The 27,762-nt window shown below is 33.3% G+C and overlaps 1 protein-coding gene across 5 annotated transcripts in view; it reads left to right on the plus strand.

Annotated features, from left to right (window-relative positions):
- The window catches only part of LOC127732499 (aminopeptidase N-like), an 80,483-nt gene extending 57,207 nt beyond the window's left edge, over positions 1 to 23,276 (plus strand). For all 5 annotated transcript variants that reach the window (XM_052241532.1, XM_052241534.1, XM_052241533.1 and 2 more), the window contains 11 exons: positions 4,555 to 4,742; positions 5,789 to 5,889; positions 7,949 to 8,079; positions 10,759 to 10,814; positions 11,288 to 11,435; positions 14,319 to 14,395; positions 15,726 to 15,839; positions 18,266 to 18,433; positions 19,701 to 19,838; positions 21,418 to 21,487; positions 23,083 to 23,276. In XM_052241532.1, the coding sequence (XP_052097492.1) occupies positions 4,555 to 4,742; positions 5,789 to 5,889; positions 7,949 to 8,079; positions 10,759 to 10,814; positions 11,288 to 11,435; positions 14,319 to 14,395; positions 15,726 to 15,839; positions 18,266 to 18,433; positions 19,701 to 19,838; positions 21,418 to 21,487; positions 23,083 to 23,226 (1,335 nt within the window). In that variant the 3' untranslated portion in view covers positions 23,227 to 23,276. The remainder of the gene's footprint in view (positions 1 to 4,554; positions 4,743 to 5,788; positions 5,890 to 7,948; positions 8,080 to 10,758; positions 10,815 to 11,287; positions 11,436 to 14,318; positions 14,396 to 15,725; positions 15,840 to 18,265; positions 18,434 to 19,700; positions 19,839 to 21,417; positions 21,488 to 23,082) is intronic.
- The last annotated feature ends 4,486 nt before the right edge of the window (positions 23,277 to 27,762 follow it).

A 27,762-nucleotide genomic window follows, 5' to 3' on the forward strand; every position in this document is an offset into this window, starting at 1 on the left:
GATTCTGTTTGTAATGCCTGTGGTATCATTTGATTCTGTTTGTAATGGTTGTGGTATTATAAGCTTCTATTTGTAATGCCTGTGGTATCATTTGATTCTGTTTGTAATGGTTGTGGTATCATAAGCTTCTATTTGTAATGGATGTGGTATCATTTGATTCTGTGTGTAATGGTTGTGGTATCATTTGATTCTGCTTGTAATGCCTGTGGTATCATTTAATTCTGTTTGTAATGGTTGTGATATCATTTGATTCTGCTTGTAATGCTTCTGGTATCATTTGATTCTGCTTGTAATGCTTGTGGTATCATTTGATTCTCATTGTAATGCTAGTGGTATCATTTGATTCTGCTTGTAATGCCTGTGGTATCATTTAATTCTGTTTGTAATGGTTGTGATATCATTTAATTCTGCTTGTAATGCTTCTGGTATCATTTGATTCTGCTTGTAATGCCTGTGGTATCATTTGATTCTGTTTGTAATGGTTGTGGTATCCTTTGATTCTGTTTGTAATGGTTGTGGTATAATTTGACTCTGTTTGTAATGATCAAGGTATCATTTAATTCTGCTTGTAATGGTTGTGGTATCATTTGATTCTGTTTATAATGGTTGTGGTATCATTTGATTCTGTTTGTAATGCCTGTGGTATCATTTGATTCTGTTTGTAATGGTTGTGGTATTATAAGCTTCTATTTGTAATGCCTGTGGTATCATTTGATTCTGTTTGTAATGGTTGTGGTATCATAAGCTTCTATTTGTAATGGATGTGGTATCATTTAATTCTGTTTGTAATGATTGTGGTATCATAAGCTTCTTTTTGTAATGCCTGTGGAATCATTTGATTCTGTTTGTAATGGTTGTGGCATCATTTAATTCTGTTTGTAATGGTTGTGGTATCATAAGCTTCTTTTTGTAATGGTTGTGGTATCATTTGAATCTGTTTGTAATGGTTGTGGTATCATAAGCTTCTTTTTGTAATGGTTGTGGCATCATTTGATTCTGTTTGTAATGGTTGTGGTATCATAAGCTTCTATTTGTAATGCTTGTGGTATCATTTGATTCTGCTTGTAATGCTTGTGGTATCATTTGATTCTGTTTATAATGGTTGTGGTATCATAAGCTTCTTTTTGTAATGGTTGTGGCATCATTTGATTCTGTTTGTAATGGTTGTGGTATCATAAGCTTCTATTTGTAATGGTTGTGGTATCATTTAATTCTGTTTGTAATGGTTGTGGTATCATTTGATTCTGTTTGTAATGGTTGTGGTATCATAAGCTTCTATTTGTAATGGTTGTGGTATCATTTGATTCTGTTTGTAATGCTTGTGGTATCATTTGATTCTGTTTGTAATGCTTGTGGTATCATTTGATTCTGTTTGTTATGCCTGTGGTATCATTTGATTCTGCTTGTAATGCTTCTGGTATCATTTGATTCTGCTTGTTATGCTTGTGGTATTATTTGACTCTGTTTGTAATGCTTGTGGTATAATTTGACTCTGTTTGTAATGGTTGTGGTATCATTTGATTCTGCTTGTAATGCTTGTGGTATGATTTGATTCTGTTTGTAATGCTTGTGGTATAATTTGACTCTGTTTGTAATGCTTGTGGTATCATTTGATTCTGCTTGTAATGCCTGTGGAATCATTTGATTCTGTTTGTAATGCTTGTGGTATCATTTGATTCTGTTTGTAATGCTTGTGGTATCATTTGATTCTGTTTGTAATGCCTGTGGTATTATTTGACCCTGTTTGTAATGCTTGTGGTATCATTTGATTCTGCTTGTAATGCCTGTGGTATTATTTGACCCTGTTTGTAATGCTTGTGGTATCATTTAATTCTGCTTGTTATGCTTGTGGTCTCATTTGATTCTGTTTGTAATGGTTGTGGTATCATTTAATTCTGTTTGTAATGGTTGTGGTATCATTTGATTCTGTTTGTAATGCTTGTGGTATCATTTGATTCTGTTTGTAATGCTTGTGGTATCATTTGACTCTGTTTGTAATGCTTGTTGTATCATTTGATTCTGTTTGTAATGCTTGTGGTATCATTTAATTCTGTTTGTAATGGTTGTGGCATCATCTGACTCTGTTTATAATGGTTGTGGTATCATTTGATTCTGAGTGTAATGCTTGTTGTATCATTTGATTCTGCTTGTTATGCTTGTGGTATCATTTGACTCTGTTTGTAATGCTTGTGGTATCATTTGATTCTGCTTGTAATGCTTGTGGTATCATCTGACTCTGTTTGTAATGGTTGTGGTATCATTTGATTTTGAGTGTAATGCCTGTGGTATAATTTGATTCTGTTTGTAATGCTTGTGGTATCATTTGATTTTGTTTGTAATGCTTGTGGTATCATTTGATTCTTTTAAGAAATTTGTATCATTTGAAGCACAATTGGTACCTATGTCAAGTTTAGAATTAGTTTACATTGATTCTATATTTAATGCTTGTGGTCTCATTTGATTCTATTTGTAATGTTTGTGGTATCGTTTGATTGTGTTTGTAATGCTTGTGGTATCATTTGATTCTCTTTGTAATGCTAGTGGTATCATTTAATTCTGTTTGTAATGCTTGTGGTATCATTTAATTCTGTTTGTAATGCTTGTGGTATCATTTGACTCTGTTTGTAATGCTTGTTGTATCATTTGATTCTGTTTGTAATGCTTGTGGTATCATTTAATTCTGTTTGTAATGGTTGTGGTATCATCTGACTCTGTTTATAATGGTTGTGGTATCATTTGATTCTGAGTGTAATGCTTGTTGTATCATTTGATTCTGCTTGTTATGCTTGTGGTATCATTTGACTCTGTTTGTAATGCTTGTTGTATCATTTGATTCTGTTTGTAATGCTTGTGGTATCATTTAATTCTGTTTGTAATGGTTGTGGTATCATCTGACTCTGTTTATAATGGTTGTGGTATCATTTGATTCTGAGTGTAATGCTTGTTGTATCATTTGATTCTGCTTGTTATGCTTGTGGTATCATTTGACTCTGTTTATAATGGTTGTGGTATCATTTGATTCTGAGTGTAATGCTTGTGGTATCATTTGATTCTCTTTGTAATGCTAGTGGTATCATTTAATTCTGTTTGTAATGCTTGTGGTATCATTTGACTCTGTTTGTAATGCTTGTTGTATCATTTGATTCTGTTTGTAATGCTTGTGGTATCATTTAATTCTGTTTGTAATGGTTGTGGTATCATCTGACTCTGTTTATAATGGTTGTGGTATCATTTGATTCTGAGTGTAATGCTTGTTGTATCATTTGATTCTGCTTGTTATGCTTGTGGTATCATCTGACTCTGTTTGTAATGGTTGTGGTATCATTTGATTTTGAGTGTAATGCCTGTGGTATAATTTGATTCTGTTTGTAATGCTTGTTGTATCATTTGATTCTGTTTGTAATGCTTGTGGTATCATTTAATTCTGTTTGTAATGGTTGTGGCATCATCTGACTCTGTTTATAATGGTTGTGGTATCATTTGATTCTGAGTGTAATGCTTGTTGTATCATTTGATTCTGCTTGTTATGCTTGTGGTATCATTTGACTCTGTTTGTAATGCTTGTGGTATCATTTGATTCTGCTTGTAATGCTTGTGGTATCATCTGACTCTGTTTGTAATGGTTGTGGTATCATTTGATTTTGAGTGTAATGCCTGTGGTATAATTTGATTCTGTTTGTAATGCTTGTGGTATCATTTGATTCTGTTTGTAATGCTTGTGGTATCATTTGACTCTGTTTGTAATGCTTGTTGTATCATTTGATTCTGTTTGTAATGCTTGTGGTATCATTTAATTCTGTTTGTAATGGTTGTGGTATCATCTGACTCTGTTTATAATGGTTGTGGTATCATTTGATTCTGAGTGTAATGCTTGTTGTATCATTTGATTCTGCTTGTTATGCTTGTGGTATCATTTGACTCTGTTTGTAATGCTTGTGGAATCATTTGATTCTGTTTGTAATGCCTGTGGTATCCTTTAATTCTGTTTGTAATGCTTGTGGTATCATTTGATTCTGTTTGTAATGCCTTTGGAATCATTTGATTGTGTTTGTAATGCTTGTGGTATCATTTGATTCTGTTTGTAATGGTTGTGGTATCATTTGATTCTTTTAAGAAAGTGGTATCATTTGAAGTACAGCTGATATCATTTGAAGCACAGTTGGTACCTATGTCAACAAAGGGTCAAGTTTAGAATCAGTTAACATTGATTCTATTTTTAATGCTTGTGGTATCATTTAATTCTGTTTGTAATGGTTGTGGTATCATTTGATTCTGCTTGTAATGCTTGTAGTATCATTTGATTCTGTCTAAAAAGTGGTATCATTTGAAGTACAGCAGGTATCGTTTGGTCCGACAATCAATCTATCGGAAAGACCAACGTCGATCCGACAATCAATCTATCGAAATATCAACGTCGGTCCGGAAATCACTCTATCGAATTTACAAAATCAAAACTGCAAACAAAATATTCTAAATTCTTTTGATTTGAATTAGCATTTAATATATACATGTAGATGAAGAGCTAATAACAAATAGGTTTATATTTCCATTTAGCAAAGTATAATAGATGGTAAGCCACAAAAGGTTCATGATGTTAAAAGAATAATGGACACCTGGACGTTGCAAATGAACTACCCAACAGTTTTCATGGAAAGAATGGGAAATGACATAAAACTGAGTCAATCAAGATATCTTCGGGATAAAAATGCTACTGATCCTGGAACATATAACTCATCTTTCGGGTAAGTTTCATTTATTTAGTAATGAAAAATTAGAAGATGTGGTATGGCTGTCAATTAGACATTTAACAATCAAAGACTTAATGACGTAGATGGTAGCAACTATAGGTCAACGTATGCCATTCAACAAAGAGAAAAACCCATATCGTATAATAAGATAAAAGGGTTCCAACATCTAACTTAAAGTTAATTCAAACACGGAAACCAACCGTCATTTTGTGTACAAAACAATAAACAAGAAATAAAAACAAAATACAATACAATACATAACAACTAGCCGAGAGGTAGAAGATACCAAAGGCACGCTCAAAATCATGAGTGGAAGACAATTTTTTCAACGCCATGTCAAATAACGAAAACTGACGAAAAGAAAAAGTAATGACTGAGCAAAACGAACACCAACAAGAGCGGGATTAGTCGCAGGTGTTCCAGAGGGGAAAGTTGATACTGCGCCACGTGTTTTACCCGTTTTGATGCTCATGTAAGTACAAACTCGATAAAGTCACATTCGAGGAAAAGAGAACGGGACTTATTTAGTGTTTAATCTGATAAACATTTATATGTCTATGAACGTTAGTATTTCTTATCAATAAGCTACAACATTTTCTTGCAACGGACATATAGATATGCGGATGACAACCATTCGACAGAGGAACGTCCTTGTACATTCTAAGGTTGGATGAATACGCAGTAAAATACTGTTTTTTTATCAATCCCGATTGCAAGTATTTTTGTCTACACGAGCTGCAACTTCTCCGAAGGATGAAGGTGGTCAACTGTAACCCTATATTTTTTTTATATATTTCCTTGTTTTCAAATGGCAATAAAAATGGTTTTACAGTTAATCTTGTCATCCATAATGCGGGTACCTTTCCAAATCGGTTTCATCTAGATTAATTTTCTATGTTTTTGAATTATATTTCTGTTAACTTGTAATGTAACAGTTGAGTTAAGACTCAATTGATATTGACTCCACTTTTCCTTCTACTAATTCCTGCTTTATGTCAACCACAATAATTTTAAAATATATCGGTATAATACTTTTCCAGATATAAATGGGAAATACCTTTCACATTTACAACCCAAACTAATAAAGATTTTAACCAGAACGATGCTGACATAATCTGGATGGGAAAAGAAGGAACAGACAGTAAGTATAACAGATGTATTTGCATATTACGTCAGAAACGAAATTCAAAATCATATATCAATAGTCTAAGTTATTCTTGTCATAAATACCATAGATGGTGTCTTTTCATGTAATGTGGATTCAACAAATCCTCTAAGATCAAAGCACATAAAATGACAAATATTTAATTGGCTTTTGTATTTCTGTGTTCAATGAACAGATTTACCTAAGACAATGATAAGTAGTCTATCACAAATTGCATTTGAAAATCTGTAAAGACGAATAGTTTTTTTATTTATAGAAAGAATTATTCGACCGTGTGATGACCTCTGGATTTGTCTCTATAATATTACATATCTGTCATTGACACTTTCTAAAAATACATCCGGGGCATCGGTGGCCGAGTGTTCTAAGTAGTCGAACTATTGTATCACTAGCTTATCAACATTGAAGTTGTGAGTTCGAATCCCGCACGTGGCAGGTGCAGTCGACTCCAACCGTAATTGACTAGGATCGTCAGTTCTCCTAACGAAGGTCGGTAGTTCTCTCTAAATACTCCTACTTCTTCCACAAATAAAAACTGACCGCCACAAAATAGCACAATAGCACAAAAGTGTGGAAAGTGGCGATAAACACCAATCAATCAATCAATCAATCAATAACAATATTTCCTTTATTTATGTTGATCATTGTCATTTTGCTTAGTTACTTCTGTTACCTTTTCTAACAGCGGACTCGGACTTCTTTTAAACTGAGTTTTATGGTGCATATTGCTGTGTGTTTGTCTATTACAGATTTGCTAGAATTATAGGGGGAGGATTGAGATCTCACAAAAAATGTTTAACCCCGCCGGATTTTTGTGCCTGTCCCAAGTCAGGAACCTCTGGCCATTGTTAGTCTTGTATGTTTTTTTCAACTTTTGGTTCATGTCTCGGAGTCAAGTGTGACGTCCATTTTCGCTGAACTAGTATACATTAATGTTAGGGGCCAGCTGAAGACCGCTTCCGAGTGCGGGATTTTCTCACTGTGTTGAAGACCCACTGGTGGCCTTGGGCTGTTTTCTGCTCTTTGATCGAGTTGTTGTCTCTTTGACACATTCCCCATTTCCATTCTAAATTTTACAATATCAAACATCATCTAATTTGATTTTCCAATAATGGTATACCGTATGTGATCCAATAATGGTATACTATGTGATTCCTAGATGTCTTTGTTAACTGTGTTTTCCAATTATGGGATATCGTGTGTGATCCGTTATGTCTATGTTAACTGTGTTTTCCAATAATTGTATACCGTGTGTGATCCGTAGATGTCTATATTTACTGTGTTTTCCAATAATGGTATACCGTGTGTGATCCGTAGATGTCTATGTTAACTGTGTTTTGCAATAATGGTATACCGTATGTGATCCAATAATGGTATACCGTATGTGATCCAATAAGGGTATACCGTATGTGATCCAATAATGGTATACCGTATGTGATCCCTAGATATATGATATTTTGATGTACTTGTTAGCTGTGTTGTCAATGTGTTAGCTCCATATTTATGTTTGAAAGTTAACGATAAATATAGATTCCACCACAACATCAGGTGTGTTACGATATTTCTCAACTGGAGACAGTTAAATTTTAATGTTTAAAGCGTGAGGTTTGCCGAGTTTTTGAAATAATTAAAATTTAACTGTTAAGAGTGGAGAAATATCGTTATACAAGAGTTATAGTGCTGGAATCTGTTTCTCTAATGATTTTCAGACGATATCTAAACAAAGTTTATCCTGCCTTTTCAAAGATTTGCAGACAGTTTATTGTTTTTATGTATCGTCATCAGGCATGGTCGCCATTTTTCATGACGTCACAATAGGAAATTCAGAAGAAACCAAGAAAATTTTACGTCATAATTAAATTTCGACCAATCATTTGCCGAGAACAAAATTTTCTCTAGAGATGAGAAATATTTTACTCACACCGATCGAGAAATGTAAAAAAAAATCATGAAAATTAGAGAAAGTCCTTTCTTTTGTAAATTTGAGGTAGATAAAAATCGTGTTTATCGATTGATCAAATAATTTTACTTTCAGTTTTACTATCAGGAAACATAAGTGGTAATGACTGGTTTATAGGTAATATAAAACAGTATGGATTCTATAGAGTAAATTACCCAAAAGACAATTGGGAAAAACTTATAGATCAACTAAAGATGGATCATACGGTAATTATCTGTCTTTTGTTTAACCTTTTTTAAACAATATTGTAGTTCACAAGGTATACTAATATTTTTTTGGCGTGGCTCGGTATTTATTCACCCCGCCATTGTGTTACTGTGCTATGGTCATTTTTTGTATTCTTGACTTTCATTTTTGCTTAATATGTGCTTTGTCTATATAGTGTCTACATGCCATTTTGTTTTTCTTTGTTGGCATAGTTGTTTGTTTTTGTAGTGATAAAGATTACAACACAATGTTTACTGCTGGAACCCAATTTTTACTTTTTTACTTATTATGTCTGTTTGTTTTGCTCACACATTGTTGTCAGTATAATGGAATTTTATGCGACTGTCATACAAGTGAGAGATTAAGCTAGCTATAAAACCAGGTTTAATCCACCATTTCCTACATAAGGAAATGCATGTATCAAGCTCATGAAGTTAGGAATATGACAGTTGTTTTCCGTTCGTTTGATGAGTTTGAACTTTTGATATTGCCATTTGTTAAGGGACTTTCAATTTTGAATTTTCCTTGGAGTTCTGTATTTTTTATAATTTTACTTCTTAATACCTTTCCTTCTCTTTAAAGAAAAGAGAGAGAATATACCAAAGGGCTAATAAAAATATGCAGTCAATAATGGCTAACACGAAAACAACGAAAACCCATCTTGGTTAATTGCTGATATAAATTTGACAATATTCTAAATCAAAGTCAACCAGTGGGGTCTTAAAAACAATGAATGCATGGCTTTAAATATAGTTCATTAAACTCGTCATAGATACAAGGATTAGAATTGTGTATGCAAGACGCGCGTTTCGTCTACAAACGACTTATCAGTTAATTGATAAGATATTCCCGGGCTTGTATTTCCTATCATGATTTCCTTGATAGAAGATTGCTGCTCACAAGGAAGCTATTTAACCAAGAGTTCCAAATGGTGAAGTTGAAATCAGCCCTTCATAAATTTTACGGACGCCATCACGAGTTGTTTGACCGTTATGGAATAACCGTTTCACAGATGATATCGGATATGTTCCTTATGCCGTAATTACAATCCACTTCCTTTTTCACCACGAATATGACCTACCGAATTAGACGATTTACCGGATTTGTAATAACATGAGCAACACGACGGGTGCCACATGTGGAGCAGGATCTGCTTACCCTTCCGGAACACCTGAGATCACCCCCAGTTTTTTGTGGGGTTTGTGTTGCTTAGTCTTTAGTTTTCTATGTTGTATCTTGTGTACTATTATTTGTCTGTTTGTCTTTTTATTTTTGGCCATGGCGTTGTCAGTTTATTTTCGATCTATAAGTTTGACTGTCCCTCTGGTGTCTTTCGCCCCTCTTTTTTTACCCTTGAATAATAAAAGTTAAAAAGGTAAAATAAAATAAGAAATTGAAAGTGAGGATTAAAATATCTATTAAAATGAAAATAAATAAACGTATTCACATTTTGCTCGTCCAATGATTTCTGTATAATTAATTTGAAAACAAGTCTAAAAAGCTACCAATTTGGTAAGATTCACGTTTATAAAAGCGCTTCGGACGCATGATACTATTTAACGTATTGCTTTCAATTTTTTATATACTACAACACATTAATAAATTGTTCATCATTAATTTTTCATAGACTCATTACACCCCGTGCTTCATGTTATAACGCATCTTGTCCTCTGAACACTTGAAAATACATTTGGTTGATCATTATTTGGCTATGTTCGCGCTATATAAAAACAAACCTGTTATTGAGGTAATGAACATGAATCAGAACACACAAAGGGGAGACATTGTGATTGCCAAATAAAATATAGAGTTGTTAATGTATGAAAATTGGCACACGCAATCGCCTCAATTGAATTCCTCATCGAACAAGTTCAATAAAGTGTGTTCGTTAAATGAGCGTGGCACACTCGAAACCAAATGGATTCATTTGCTTCCCTTCGAAAGAATGGTTTGTGTATTTGATACTTAATAAACTTCCTTCGAAGTCCCTCATGAGAACGAGTGATTAAACCTTTACGTCGGAGATACCCGGTCAACATTATATATCTAAAACTATTATTTTCATTGTTTATTGTTAAATTGATATTATTACTAAAATGTATTTGATACAACAGCAGACTTATTAAGTTGAATCGTTCATTGTTGAAGACCCTACATCAGCTGTCAAGATGAAGAACAGGAATAAAAGCCCTGTTCATTGATATTTTTTTATTTTTTCTATGTATTGTGTCCGATTTTGTCCCATGTACATTTACTCCATATCCTTTCATTTTCTATTTTTTTATCCTATTCCAATTTTGTATACTTTTGATTACAAAGTATAATTTGTGCTTTCTTTAAAAACTCATATAACTATTCTGAAAAAAAAATGAAGTAAATAAGGAAAATGGTAAAACTCGGAAATATAATACTAGTAATACTAAAGGTTTCATTGGAACAAATTGAAAACTTTTAAAATAGAAGTTTCTCCGCAACAATCCTTGCATGACGGCTCATACGAATAGTACCACACAGAATCATCTGCAGGACTGACGAATTTGCAATTGCTATTTCATGATACGAGTCATAATAGCGGATTGTAATACCAAAACCTAAAAATCATCAATGTGCCTATTTTATTTGGAAAGGACCGGTAACACATGTCTTTCTTGAAAAACTCATATTTCTTTCTATTATAGATGATTCATCCTGTAAATAGGGCTCAGATAATTAATGATGCATGGAACTTAGCAAAGTAAGTAAACAATAAACCACTTACCTGTATCGTAAACACATACTTCAATATTCATATAACAAATCATTAAAGATATCAGGCATTTAATTAAGTATGCCAGACTCAAGATTCAGATTTACAAGATTCATCATTATCGCTTGAAAGAAATCGGTTGGAAGACAAAACAATTGAGGACTGGGGGGTAGATAAATCTTTAAGGTTTCGAATGATACTTTTAGTTTGATGAACTGTAAATTTACACAATTACCTGTATCAATGATATTTCCTGAGGATTGCTGACTGCTGGGCTAATGATATCCTTCGGGACAAAACGTCAACTAGCAGTTGGATCATTACATGAAACTGGAAAAATAAATAACAACAATAGTTGGTAGATGTTCACTACTCTCGTCACGTGATGTATCACTCTGATGTTCACTACTCTCGTCACGTGATGTATCACTATGTAACTACAACAGTATTTTCCTCTTTAGATCTGGTGACCTTAGCATGAATACAGCCCTGAAAACAGTTGAATATTTGTCAAGAGAAGACAGCTATTTTCCTTTTTTTGCTGCCAATAATGAACTTGTATATGTCGGAAACATGCTAGAAAGAACTGAGCTATATGGTGATTTTTCGGTAAGACTTTCTATTCTTTTATTGGTGCTGTTTGTTTAAAGAAAAATTATTTATCTTACAATAAAACAGATAGTTCGTTATTCATTTGTTTTTTAGTTGTAGGTTGTAAATTCTTTGAACCTTAGTTCTTGTATTTTCGTCTGTTTCTGATTTTTATAACTTTTCGTGTTTGTCCTTGACAATTTTCTTGTTCTGCTTTTTTCACCTACCATTAATTTTTTTGTATGTGGCGGGCATGGGTTTTTTCTTGGGACAAACACATTTTTGTTAATCAAAACATATTTTTTCAATAATATAGATTTACAGAACATTTTTTTTTTATACTCAAAAGTGTATTTATTTTCCCCCAAATTTTAAAGAGAAACTAGCTATTTTGTTCAAGAAATTAAGAATAATGATGAAAAACCATTCCCTAAAACATAAAACAAATATGAATGTTCGGTACCTTAACCATATTGTCTATAACAACATAAGTTATACTCAATCTATCATGTCGGTGGCCAAGTCTACGTAGTTCATCTACAGGGATCATTTACCTGTCAATAGTTAATCCTGATCGTGGCTAGGTGCGGTCCACTGCAACTAGAGGTATCTATCATGTCGGTGGCCGAGTCTACGTAGTTCATCTATAGGGATCATTGACCTGTCAATAGTTCTAATCCCGCTCGTGAATAGATGCGGTCCACTGCAATTTAATTGACAAGGCATGCCAGTCTACCTGCCGAAGGTCGGTGTTTTCTTCTTCTTTCAGTACTATGGATTTCTCCTACAAAAACAAATTGGTCGCCATGATAGAGCAAATATGTCTGAAATTGGCGACACATCAAAATGTTTTTTTTTAAATAAATTTTATATTTGGCATTTGTATCATTTTCGTTTCATATAGGTCAACAGATATAAAACTATGCTACAATGGGAAATTAACAAAACAAAAATCATCACTTTTAAGCGAAATCTAATTTTTATTATCATTCATGTATATCAAGCTCTAATTAATTATCTTGATATTAAGTAACTTTAAATAGTTTTGCAACGTTTTTGAATTTTCTATTCAAGCAATTATATGCATTCTTCGTATTCATACAATTTTAAATTACTGTGTGAAATATGATTATTAATGTCTCTGAAAATTTTCTATATATGGATCAAATTTGACCTTTTTTTTAGTAACTGTTTCCTTTATTAAGGGTCTACTTTTTAAATGCTTAAATGCTTTTGAATTTGTAGTTACAACTCATGGTTATATTTAATACACGAGAAACATTTTAACGATAAGTCTAAAAATGTTATATGAATACATATACAAGGAAATACATTTTATATTACATTTATACAGCTTTAACATAATCAACAATTACTGAAAATTTCAGGTACAGAAAGGATCAAAGCAGTTTACAAAAATAATGTTAATGTTGAGGCTAACTTTCATGACTTTCGCGACGACACCCATTATTTCATTTTTTTGCAACACAACATGTTTCAAAATAGTTAATTAGCATTTTTATGAAGATCTGTTTTTAAGAAGGAGAAGTCAGTCGCATTGTCCTGTTGAATTTGGCACATTCACACACGTATCATATAAAACAGTGTTTCAAACAAAGGGAGAAGATAGAAATAAAAACCAGTTGTCGAAGAAATCAGACAATACAAACATCAGTTCACATAACTCTACATAAAACCTTGAAAGTGATAAAACACAAACCTCCTAAACAATCTGAAACTGGTGCTCTGAAACGTAAGCGGTTCCTGTTATAACAGCTGTTACCGTCGTTTTGCTAAGATTGCATGACAATACGTGGTATTCAGTGATGTCACAGTGGAGGAAAAGGTAAGGGAATGTGTCTATTGTAACTGGAACATATTCGTAGTCATTCGAGACAATTTCAGAATTTAAAAAAAATACTTAGTCGCCATTCGCAACAATTTCAGAATTAAGAAAAAAACAAAAATAAAAATGATTGAAAAATTTTCCCAAGAAAAAGTAAAATAACAAAAATACCGAACTCCAGTGGAAACCCTAAACGGAAATCCTCTTGTACCATCGAAGATTCATAATGCCTTTGCAACATTTTAGGCGACCTTGTCGAAAAATTGACGGACGCAATAATCTTTAAACTATAATTCCCGCAGGCAAAGTTTACCTACGATGAATTGGCTACGCTTAATACATCTTTTGGTCATAAAGCTCCTTGTGTTTATACTTTTTATATCTCCATGGATTTCATATTGTTACGCTTGAGCATGCTACGCTTAATACATTTTTTGGTCATAAATCTCCTTATGTTTATACTTTCTATATCTCCATGGACTTCATATTGTTACGCTAGAGCATGCTACGCTTAATACATCTTTTGGTCATACAGCTCCATATGTTTATACTTTCTATATCTCCATGGATTTCATATTGTTACGCTTGATCATGCTTCATGCTTGTAAATCCAGAAGAGCGCTTCGGAGGCACAAAACCTACAAAATGTTAATTCCTTATTGAATATGTTGCCTAATGATTATTGCAGAATTGTTCCATCATCCTTTCTTTGTTTATGTTATCAAATGCATGTTATTATCAGATGGTTACTTAACATAAAAAGGGACACTAATGTTTAACTATTGAAAAAAAAAGTAAAATAGCAAAAATACCGAACTCCAGGGAAAATTCAAAACGGGAAAGTCCTTTTTCAAATGGCAAAATCAAAAGCTTAAACACATAAAACGAATGGAAAACAACTGTCATATTCCTGACTTGGTGCATTGCTTTATTTTATTTCTTGATTAATTGTTTATCTTTTAACTGACAAACATTTTCTCTTGTCACTATGAATAAATGAAATATTTGCATTTCTTGTAACATGTGTCTAATATCTGTTTTGCTTTTTTCTGCAGGCATTCATGAAGAAAGCATTTTCAATACCACTGAATGAGCTTGGTTACAACAATACTGGATCTGGACATTTAGAAATGTAAGAAACAACTTTATCATCTCGTAATTCAAAAACTCCTTATCCTTCCGTTGCACCTGAGATCACCCCCAGTTTTTGGTGGGGTTCATGTTGCTCAGTCTTTAGTTTTGTATATTCTGTTTTGTGTATGTTTCTTTCTAGCCATGGTGTTGTCAGTTTATTTTCTAGCCATGGTGTTGTCAGTTTATTTTCTAGCCATGGTGTTGTCAGTTTATTTTCTAGCCATGGCGTTGTCAGTTTATTTTCTAGCCATGGTGTTGTCAGTTTATTTTCTAGCCATGGTGTTGTCAGTTTATTTTCTAGCCATGGTGTTGTCAGTTTATTTTCTAGCCATGGTGTTGTCAGTTTATTTTCTAGCCATGGTGTTGTCAGTTTATTTTCTAGCCATGGTGTTGTCAGTTTATTTTCTAGCCATGGCGTTGTCAGTTTATTTTCTAGCCATGGCGTTGTCAGTTTATTTTCTAGCCATGATGTTGTCAGTTTATTTTCTAGCCATGGTGTTGTCAGTTTATTTTCTAGCCATGGTGTTGTCAGTTTATTTTCTAGCCATGGTGTTGTCAGTTTATTTTCTAGCCATGGTGTTGTCAGTTTATTTTCTAGCCATGGTGTTGTCAGTTTATTTTCTATTTATGAGTTTGAATGTCCCTTTAGTATCTTTCGCATCATATTAATAAAAGTGATTGGTCATGTAAATATTACATCGAATCTTTTTTACGAAATTTTAACTTGACTAACGGTAAATACCGACCGTGGTGATGAAGCGAGTTTGATATGATGTACATTTGTTGATTGAGAATTGACGACTTACGTCACTTCAGCGAAAAAAGACTATACCGGTAAGAGAGACGCTTAAGTATATATTTCTGCACTTCAGAATGGACAACATATCATTCCATGTATCTATTGCTTAAGACAATAATATGTAAACATAGATTGGACTCAATACTCAAATTGAATAGTAACACATTTAAGCAAGATATTTTAATCTTTCAACAAATTCTAGAATTAAGTTACATATTTATTTATATTGATAAATATCCAGATTTTCAATGATATTATATTGTGAATTGGGGTATTGACTAATACATTATATAAATTGTTAACGCTAACTTATTTCTTTCAGATAGGATAAACATTTAACTCACATTGCAAGTGGCTTCTTATAATCATTTTTGATACATTTGGAAGGCAGAAGTTTCCTTTCATAACTATAATGATCCCTTTTCACTGAACACATTAACAGGATATTTAATGGTAAAAAGAAATTCTTAAACTGAATATTGTTATTTTAGTTATAATTTAATCAGAAGATAATGTTAATATACTGTAGATTGTTAAGAAGATTAGTTGTAGAAGGGGCATGCGATTATGGAAATGAAGATTGTATAAATAATGCCATCAATTCGTTCCAAAATCTGATGCAGGGTACTGGTCCCATCAATCCGTAAGTTTAAAAATAGAACTCATTACAAGGTCAGCACATCAAACGAATATCATTCCTTGCAAACAATGAGTGCAAGTGTTACAAGAAAAGTCCAAAATGTATTTGAATATATGAAGATGTGGTATGATTGCCAATCAGACAGCTCTCCACAAGAGACCAAGTGACTTAAACTTAACAGCTATAGGTCATTGTACGGCCTTCAACAATAAACAAACACAATAAATAAATACCACATTGCAAGCTATAAAAGGCCACGAAATGACAAATGTAAAACAAATTCATTCAAAAAACTAACAATCGGGATAGAATACAAACAAAAACGAAAAAACAAATTTGATATATACTAGCAACAAACATCATACTTGATTACAGGATCCTGACTTTGGACAGGCATATACAGAATGTGCCTGGGTTAAACATGTTAGCGGTGCCCAACATAACAATACAAGAACAAACTGTACAAAACAATAGACGAAAAATAAATATGTTATAACTTATACATGTTTTCTATCATAAAAAGTTTATTTTGATATCTAAGGAATAAGAGTACTTGTTTTGAAGAATGTTCATTGAAAAATCATCAAATGACCGTACCAATTCTGCATATACAGTAGTGGTATTTCTCATCTAATGCAATACTTGTGAAAATGTTCAAAATAAAACATTTAAATATCCTTAAAATACCCTGTGCAATATCACAGTAGTGTTGTAAATGACACCAATGTTTAACCGTGTAATTGACGGCAGACGTTGTCTCATGAAAATGTGTGCACCATATCATGATTCTTGAGAACATTGGTTGTTACGAGTTGCAATGATTCAATTTATTATATTTCCCACCATGTTTTAAAAGTACAGATCTTATTAGTTTATTCCAAATTACAAATAAAAAAAGACCGGTTAAAATGTTTAATCGTCTTACCAAATGTGAATATATCATTTAAACGTGGTAACAAAAATAGTTCATGAATGATATTTCAAAATTGTATCAATTGATCCAGAACAGCAATTTTAACATTAGTGATAAAAGAATATATGGTAAACTTTAACAGAATTTATACTGAAGGCCTGACGCTGTGTAAATCAAATATTTTGGCAAGCAATCAGTTTCTATTTAATCGAAATACATTATAATTTGATATATCACGTCAGTTCCTCTTTTTACTGCTATTATTTTGGATATTATGTCGTATCAATGTGTACAAAACATTCAAACTGTTTGCAGTAAAAAGTAAAATAACAAAAGTACCGAACTCTAAGGAAAATTCAAAAGGAAACGGAAAGTCCCTTAACAAATGGCAAAATCAAAAGCTCAAACACCTCAAACGAATGGAAAACAACTGTCGTATTCCTGACTTGGTACAGGCATTTCCTTATGTAAAATATTGTGAATTTAACCTGGTTTATAGCTAGCTCAACCTCTCAGTTGTATGACAGTCGCATATTATGGACAGATATTTTAACTGAGTCAATATTTACCAGAGGCAATGATTAATCAATGAAAAGTGTATTATACATATGTTCATATTCAATATTCAAGCTCAATCTAGAATTGTTCTTCCAATTAGTCCTACCCGTCGCATTATGATGATCATGATGATTAGGTGTATAACGTCTAGTGGTAAATTTACATGCATACAAGGAAGAGAATATGTTAATTCGGTATAACTATGAACCCTCCTTTGTACTCGGCCGATTCGCTGAGTCGAATTTTATCGTGCTAGTTCAAAAGTTAACATGTTGCCAACCATGACACACAATTCTGACTAGTGCCAAGCATTGTTGCAAGTTGCTGTCTATTATATGGTAAGGTTACTAATTGTTGAATTCTTGAACTAGAAACGTAATGTATCTCTGTCAGTGCCTAATCATCTTTGTTCTAAAGAGTAGGCGACGCCAGTGTACACAACAGAAAAGGTAAGTGTGTAGTGCTCCTGTGCTTGCAAATACCGGTGATATTCAGTATGAAAATTTTACATAAAAAATATTGAGATGTGGAATGATTGTCAATGAGAAAACTATTCACCAGAATTCAAATGACGTGGATATTAGAAACTATAGACACCGTGCGGCAATGAGTAAAACACATAATGTTTGTTCAGCTTTAAAAGTCTACGACATTACAAAATGTCAACCAATTCAAACGAGAATTCAAAATGTCAACCAATTCAATCAAGAATTCAAATGGCCTTATCTGTGCTTAAACAATAAACAAAAAATAAATGTGACATAAGCAACCAACGACACCACAAAATTACAGGCTCATGTCAGGTACATGTAGGATGCAGTGAAGTTAAACTTTTATGTGAGCGCTCAATCCTCCACCTATCTGGGACAGTGGTGTTTTAACACAAGAACACATTCCACAAAGCATTTGTCTTGAATCATCGTACACAATGTATTAATAGAATAGTGTTTTTTTTCAGAATTGATGTTGATTCGAGACAAAACGTGTACGATACAGCAATAAAATATGGAGGTGTGAAGGAGTGGGACTTTGTTTATAACAGATACAAAACATCTAATGTTGCATCGGAAAAGCTGACATCGTTAGTTGCCTTGTCTCATAGCAGAGAAGTCTGGATTTTAAGCAGGTTTGTAATAAATGATCTTTTGTTTAACAGTATAGTCGCGAAAATCCCCGATGTTATTCAAGATGGTATGTACATCAAAACCAAAATAAGAAGAACATTTTTCTGACGTTATTCAAAGTGCTATTTGATAAAGTGAAAGACGTATGGGGCCTTTATGCCACTTCTTGACAAAATAAAAATCGAAGGTTGTTTTAAATTATTTCCTTGAATGTGACCTACCGAATTAGACCATCGGGTATGTACTTGCATGTCAAAATATGATAAGACGATATATAAAGGAATAGGAATACTTGATCATTTTTGATTCTGATTGCTATATAAGTTTTCTACAACTAACAAAGCTACCCCGTCACTCTACAGTATAATGGTAACAATAACCTCCACGACAGTTCCTTGCTTTACGCAGAATTAAGTTGAATACTTGACGACAAAAAGGTTGATTACTATTTGAAATATTATGCTTGTTGGTTACTATACGACAACTAAAATAAAAGTCAAATAATAAAAACTTGCGGATGTTATTATAATGGGTGTAAAACATATAGATATGATCCAGTCAAGTCTCAGTCCTTACAATTGAACAGATCTAGATTATCAGCCTCCTATTAGATGTCTTCTGGTTATCTAAACATGTGATCACGTGCTTGCATGTGATTACAACATTCAAGACCGCACAGTAACATCCTAGTTGTTGTTTTGCGCTGGTCGCATGTGCATGCACTCTTTAACTAAGAAATCGGAGGGCTCTGTATCCAGGTTGTTAAACAAATGGTTATTCCCGGCTTCCATTAGTTACCTTCGATTTATCATCGATTCTTTCTAGTGGAGTACATCAACATGGTCACTAAACGTAAAGGACATCGACAAAGGAACACAAAAAATAGCCTAAAGACCGCTATCTGTCTGTGTAAAACCTTATTTAGATAGTAAAGGACGTTAATAAACAGTATTAGGAAAAGGAGAATTACCAAATGTGTAATAACTAAACCGTATTAGGTCGATAGAAAACAGACATACCACTGCAAAAAAATAACGACAAAAATACAAGTAAGTCCACACAAAGATTGAGCGACACGAACCCAGCAAATAGGAGAGGGGGAAACTCCGATGCTGCAGAAGCAGTTTTTGATCCACTTGGAGGATATACCTAGTCGGAGATCAACGTATTCTGACTTCAGTTTTTGTTGATATGAACATGATATGGATTTGACAATATTTTAACCATGAAAATACACAGAACAATAATAAAACTGTTCTTCCTTTATAGGTTCCTACAATATACCTTAACAGACGACATTCGAAGACAGGATGGTTTCAATGCCTTTCGTCTTATTGCAAGAAATCCAATTGGTAGATCTCTAGTGTGGGATTTCTTAAGAGGAAATTGGAATGATATATCAAATCGGTAAGTAAAAATATTCAGTTACCTAGTGTTTGACCTTTGTGACGTCATATACATTGTCCTCGTCTCAAGTGCAGATAGGCTTGTGTGTGATCTCGGTATTGCCACTTTTTCAATAAAATATGTATTTAAAAAAAAATGACTGAGAAATTGCAAATTGATACATTGTCATTATTATTTTGGCTATAGAATTCTCTTTGGGCCTTGATGGTCGAGTGGTTCAAGTAGTTTATCTACCGTATAATGTTATAAGCATATCAACACTTAGTTTGTGAGTTCGAACCCCGCACGTGGCAGTTAGTTCGACATCAATCTTAATTGACTAGGACTCCCAGTTTTCCTGCCGAAGGTCGGTGGTTCTCTCCGGGGAACATGGCTTCCTCCAATTATGAAAATTGACCGCCATGATAAATCCAATAGTGCTAAGAGTGACGTTAAACACCAAAAATCAATCAATTAATCTTGTCATGTTGGACCTTGGATTTCTTCACACTGAAAATGTTGGCCATCGCATTTCTCATTCAATATAAACAATTTTTTTTCTAAGCACGGCATTCCAAATTAAAAATAACATTGATTTCTTACTTCACACATAATTGTACTTTTTAAAGTGTTCTGGTTGTCTTTCAGGCAGGTAAAGTCGTCAGTAAATAGAGAAACAAATTTCCGTTGTCTTCATCCCATATGATTTCACCTTTTTTTTGTAGCGTGTACTTTAAAGTAACCTCTAAAATTTTGACTTGAAGTCCTGATTATTTGGTTGGCTGTTACTAGACATCTGGGCAACAGATTACCGGTACCAGTTCAAAATCTCTTAGCTACAACCCCAATCTCGTCCTTTGTTTCCTTGATTAAAGCATTCCGAATGTATACTTGCAATGGAAAATATGTCATTATTAGAGTAGGAACTGCTTGCTCTTGCGGAGTGTAATTCCGGTTTGTGGTGGGGTTTGTGTTAGTACTGTTTTTTTTTGTAGTAATTTGTTGTTTTTTTCCCTCATTTTTTTTTGCCATGCTGTTCTTTTTTAATTTGACTTATGTTTTTTTTATCCCTCTGCTGATCATTATCTTTAATGTCATTATATCAAAACAACAACGTTTCGAGCGGGAAAAGTTTATATTGAATAAAAACTTCAGGAATTGTTTAAATTTTTTTTTATTAATCACCCTAAGGGCAACAAATCGAGAGAAAGATTTAAAATGTCTCAGATGTTTCAATTCTGCAATAATTTCATTTAACATTGTCAGCGGGAGAACGTTTATTTGAAACTATGAAAATGTTGTTTCATTACTGTTGGGCGCTAAACAGATAATTGTGTCGAATGGAGATAAAAGTTGGTCGGTAATCATCAGATACGTTCATCCGACTTGTCCAGGATCCTAGGGATTTGTCGCTTGACAGATACATGTGTTGTCCGAGTATATAAACATGGTGGCTTGGTCAGAGTGCATTGAGTTTGCGCTTGCAGTACATAATATTTTTTTTAACTAAACAATGGCATCTGGATTTCCATAAATGTAAATGTTAGCAGCTGAGAGGTGCAATTTTGTTATTTTCAAAATGTCATTTGTTTCCTTTCAGTTTTGGATCAGCTTCATTTCTCTTAGGAGGGGTTACAGCCAAGTTTAATACTGAATTTGATCTACAGTCGGTAAGATGATATAGGGGGAAAAATGTGCATTAATACATATAAATTGTACATATCTTTTTTTGTCTCGGCCGCTTGTAGTGGAACATTATATTTCATCATAGTGATACTTGCGATATGATATTTCTTACACGCAGGATGCAAAATAAGCTTAGTTTTAAGTTGAGGCTCAGGTTTTCAAAAACTGCTTTCGTTTTAGATTTAATGCTCTTCAAAGTTAATATTTTCAGTAACACTAGCAAAAAATAAATCAGCATATTTTGGTCTAAAAATGGAAAAAATATCCATTCACATTATGACAAAAAAATTGAAGCGTAGAAAACAAACAGGTTATCCTGTGAAACATCTTTAAAGCAAAATTAAGACCGGGAAGTATTGGATCTGCTTAAATCTCCCAAGTCTATAGCCATACTTTAACTCAGCTAGTTTTATCAAAAGGGTAGAAAAAACATTGGTCCTTCAATTTTCTATTTTTATTTAATAATATGTTAAAAATCAAAGATCAAAGAATTTAAATATCGAACAAGACATACATGCAACCGCAAATTAATGTATTGTTCATTCTTTCGACATGGTAAAATACAGATTATATCCAAATATGAAATATGGTTTATAATTTGTGTGGTTGTTATTTCATGACAACTAATTCCGTAATTACTTGCCATCTAGGGAATTCGGTGATAATAGCAGATCTTGGACTCTGTAAAAGGATGAGATTCACTTTTGTCAAAATGTGGCATTGAATACTAGTATTAACTTTATCATAGAATACAAAAAGGCAACATTTTTGTTCTTAAATGGATCTATTTCAAACACATTTAGTTAGTGCTAAATGAAAAAGTCGTTTCATAACAGTACATTCTCTAAAGTCAGCATATTTTAGAAATGTTTGTCAAAACACGATTATTTGGTGCATTTTTCGGAGAACTCGTTGACTTCAACCTACGATCCAAAATGATCTGAAAAGTAAATATTGATTATCTGCACACAGCTATTTTCAGATTCAGAGGATGCATCCAAAGTGAAGTGTGCTAATAAAAATATAGATAAGGAAGCATTTTACTCAAACAGACTTAACATCACAAATATTGCATGATTAAAGGTTGATAACTTATTTATAATGTGTCAAAAATACTTATTTTGTATTTATAGTAATTTCACAACCACATAAATTTATATGTAAAATGTGACATACTTCCGGGAGATTTAAAACAAAAACATAAAATTTTAAGGTAAATTTTTAAACTTTTGTGAATTTTCTCATTTTAAAAACGCAATCGTCTAGAGACTGCATTTTGTTAAAATATGCCAGATGGCACTCTTTGTATTCAGTTTTGTCTAGAACTAAACTTTTTATGAGTGACGAAAATAGACATACAAGAAATTATGTATTTACTTTTTGAAAAATTAAATGAATTGCAGCAACAGTTTATTTTCAACGTTATTTCAATGTTTACCATGGTAACAAACTAACAAACATTCCAACAGAACCTGCATTTTGAGTATATGTTTCTCATTTGATACAATATTCCAAGAAATACATTTCCTGTCATAATTTTCCACCTACATTTAACATACCCGTATCAATCTTTTGACAGATTCAGACCTTTAAGGATAGTCTGCCAAATTTAGGCAATGCAGCAGCAGCATTCGATAGAGCAATTGAAACAACAAGAGCTAACATCAAGTGGATGGAGAGTAACTTCCAAATTATAAAGGATTGGTTACAGAGTCTAAAATAGTTGGAAAAACAATGTAGTTGCATTTTTCAATTAAATTCACTGTCAATATTTGTTATTTGATTTTTTCTTTAAATTCTTCATTTATTTTGAATATTTTAAATGAAAAACAATAGTGAACGAGCGTAACATATGAAATGAGATACGTAAACACCATATGTGTGGTAAGATGGTATAATATTGCTGAGAAATGGGAATTTGACAATAGGAAAGTAAAGTATAATAGCATTAATGGTACCAATGTTTCTGCACAAGATGCGCATTTCGACATATGTGAAAGTCTCTTCAGTGATGCTCGAGGCCAAAATATTTGAAAATCCACAACTTATTAAAAATAAATGGAGAATGTGTCCATGAAAAAAAATATACAAAGAAAGGGAGAGTCTCGTCTTTAAAATGTAAGACGTCACATAATGGTACTGAAATGTATGAAAGTCTTTTTAAAAAAAGGATAATTTAATAAAAAGGGACCTTAATATAATGCTTAAATCAAAGAAATGGTGTACTGTTAACAAGCTTTACTCAAAACACCAAAATTACAAAAATATTTTGTATGCGGTATTTTGTGACAACTTACTCTATCGTAGTTATTTCTCACATATTAAAGGATCTATAATTAATCTAACAAGTTTATTTTCCTGTGTATATACATGTAGTTTATATAGCATTGAAATTGATATTATAATAGAAACTGACAAATTTTTACTCAAGCTCAAATACCCCCACGCCCCCACATTGTCAATTTGTCACGGGGCAAACAAAATCTGACCAAATTCCGAAGTTAAAAGACTGATAACTCCTACAAAAGACAACAAATAACATATTGGTGTGGGTATGCACATCTTCATAATATGTTCTCAAAAATTTCATGAAATTCTGTCACGATGTCAAACTGTTGCAGTAGTATATCATGGCCATAAATTTAAAAGGGCAACTCCAAGCAAAAAAATTTTAATCCTAATTTCCTATCAATATGCATATCTACATTGTATATGTCCTTATTATCTAATTATCTACAAAGTTAAATGAAATTCTGTTGTGTGGTTTCACAGGAGTTGCGCTGATAAAATGTTGCAGTAGTGTATAATGGCCAAATTTCTAAGTTCAAAGGGGCATAACTCCTAGAAAAAACATTGAATCATAATAACTTGTAGTGTGTACTATCATCTATGAAGTTCTGTTGTGTGTTGTCAGAGGAATTGTGATAACAAGAACAGGACTGACAGACAGACTGACGGACGAACGGGTCAAAAACTTTTTACCCATTCAAATTCTTGTGTAAGGTATTATAAAGTGACTATATTATAATGATAACTTTATATTGCTTTTAGTCAGATGAAGTTAAAACCTATGTGACATTATATACATTTGCTTCTATAATTGCAACAGCTTCATAAAGTTTTTCATCTTGTTCCACATTTTCTTCAATTCCTCTCAATTCAATAGACGGAACACCAGCACTATTATCAGTAATAGAATTTGAACTTATAGATCCTGATTTTAGTCTAGTCACTAGTGGTGCGAAGTAACTTTTAATTTGAGTAGGATTCAGCCATTCCTCCATCTTAAACATTCTTTCTCCATTTTCATCGCATGATTTTCTCAGTTCATCTGACAGCGCAAAAATAATTTGGGCGTTTCCCAGTTTTCTCACAATTAAACATATTTCATCTTAATATGTTTTAACTTTTGGTGAAAAGCGAATATTTGTGCTTTTGCCTTTTAGAGCCTATCCCTTATTCTTTATATTACTTCTTGTATCTGACTGCGAAGCTGCACTCACTGTTTGAATCAAATTTATTTGTGTATCCTGAACAGAAACAGACATACAAGCATATACTTCAACTGCAGTATCTAATCCAGATTTTTTTTTCTATATGAATGATTTCCAACTAGAATATGCTTTTCCAGATGTGTTGCTCTAGCAAAAGTTTTGTTACAGGAAAGATCGGGACAACAGAAAAGTTTACATTTTGACTGTCACGTGCACTGGTTGGTTCATTTGCTGAGTGTTGTGCTGTTTTTAGGATATGAAACCTTCCCGGCTGTTTTACTACCTGTAAAGGGTTCATGGACATAAACAATCAAATACATATGTATTGTCAAATATTCGTTGAACAAAATATTTCATTTATGATAAGCATTCTGAGTGTATTTTTAGGCAATAGCCACATTAAAAGGTCCCCTACCAGCCACAGTGTAAAACTCAGACTTGATTTGTAACTCACGTATGGACGGACAAACAAAAGAACGGACGAACAAGGGTAACACTGAATGCCACCTCCGGTGCCGGCGGGGGCATAAACTGAAGAGCTTACACACCAAAAAAGGACAAACGTATAGCGACAGCCGGGCAAGGAATTATAGCTTTGCATTAGGGAGATATATTCCTTAATTCAAAATGATTTCCAAAATTTGTAACAGCAAATTTTAATAACACAACATCTGTACTTTCGTGCCAGTACTGAAACACTGGCTACTGGACTAGTGATACCCTCGAGGACTAACAGTCCACCAGCAGACGTATCGAACTAGTGGTAGTAATAACATTAAGGGTATCAATGTTTCTGCACAAGATGCACATTTTGACAAATAATGTCTCTTTTGTGATGCTCGAGGCCAAAATAATTGAAAATCCAAAACGTACTTTAAAAATATAAATAGGTATTAGAATTATATAATAAACTTTGTTAAACATGACTTACATAAAATTCACCACGACTAATGGAGCTGATTCTGCTTACTGTCCCGAAGCACTTACAATTCCTGGTTTTGTTGCGTTAGTGTTGCTCAGTCATCAATTTCCATTTTAGTGTTTTTAGATTGTTGATTGTGTTTTTGTTGTTTTTCTTCTTGTGTGTAGTATTTTCTGTTGGTCTTCGCTTCTGATTTTGAAAGAGGGACGAAAGATACCAGAGGGACAATCAAACTCACAGATCGAAAACAAACTGACAACGCCATGGCTAAAAATTAAAAGACAAATAGACAAATAATAGTACAGATGACACAACATAGAAAACTAAAGACTAAGCAACACGAACCCCACCAAAAACTGGAGGTGATCTCAGGTGCTCCGGAAGGGTAAGCAGATCCTGCTTTACATGTGGCACCCGTCGTGTTGCTTATGTTATTACAAATCCGGTAAATAGTCTAATTCGGTAGGTCACATTCGTCAAAAGGAACGGGATTGTAGTTACGACATAAGGAACATATCCGATATCATCTGTGAAACGGTTATTCCATAACGGTCAACCAACTCGTAATGGCGTCCGTAAAATTTACAAAAGGATGATTTCAACTTCACCATTTGGAACTCTTGGTTTAATAGCTTCCTTGTGAGCAGCAATCCTCTATCAAGGAAATCATGATAGGAAATACAAGCCCTGTAATATCGTATCAATTGGGAGATATATACTCGAATTGACTCTTTGGTACCTTCATCCTTGATTATTAACAAGATGATTCAAATACTGTTTGGAAGTCAGACCTTGGCTCATATCTTTATATTGAAGACATGTAATAACATGTAGCTATTCACCTCCCTTGATAAGAAGTTATTCGTCACCATAATGCACTTTTACACACACAAAATTGAGAGAAAAAAAATCAAGAAGAAAAAAAAAGTTTTAAGTCCAATACGAACATAAAACACCTTGGTCTAAAGGGAAAACGATGAAATGACAGACCAAAGCTAGACTGGTTCCCCTTCCTTTACCTATTTGGCTCTGACAGATATAACAACAAAGGTATCTGAGATACCCGTATGTTGTCAAGGAAGGGGACCAACCTAAGACAAAAGTCAACAGAACACTTCAAAGAACACTAAAGATTGAGCATTAACAACCGTAGATTTCGTGGACTTTTTAACGTCAACAACGACTGTAGCGCCACCTAATTAATTCCCCCTGCTATTGTTGCTGATAGAGCTTGACGACAACGGACGTTTCCAAGGACTTGCTTTCCAATTAAATCGGGTAGGCAGTTACTGTTCTACTGACATGACTAATTACACCAGTCGCGTTACTCGTGTTACTCGATTTAAATCATGTGGTTACGTCCTGAGGAACATATCTAAGTTTGTGTTTCTTAGTTTTCAATTATTTTGGTATTCTTAATTTGACTGCAAGAACATTGTTCGATTTGGTAAAGGACTTTCCGTTTTGAATTTTCCTTGGAGTTCGGTATTTTTTTTTTTTTTTTACTATTTTTGAACAGTACTGCATTTACAATAACAAAAATAACAAAAAATAACGTAAACAATCAACGAGACGTTTTTAATTTTTGACTTGTCGGCTAAAGTTAGGAAAAAAAATGCCGTTATAGACTAAAATTCATTTTACATTACAAGTTAGGGTAAATACCTGCTTTTTAATTTTTTTTCATTAGAAGCTCCTTTCAGAAATGAAAAAAGTGTACCAATTAATAACACAAAATCACCTTACTCACATAAACAAAAAACATTTGTAGATAGCAACCAACGACAATCACTTCATTGAAGGCTTTTGATAATGGACAGCTGTATAGAATTTAATTGCTTGT

This window comes from Mytilus californianus, unplaced genomic scaffold (assembly GCF_021869535.1).
Source record: "Mytilus californianus isolate M0D057914Y unplaced genomic scaffold, xbMytCali1.0.p SCAF_25, whole genome shotgun sequence".
Classification (NCBI taxonomy): Eukaryota; Metazoa; Mollusca; class Bivalvia; order Mytilida; family Mytilidae; genus Mytilus; species Mytilus californianus.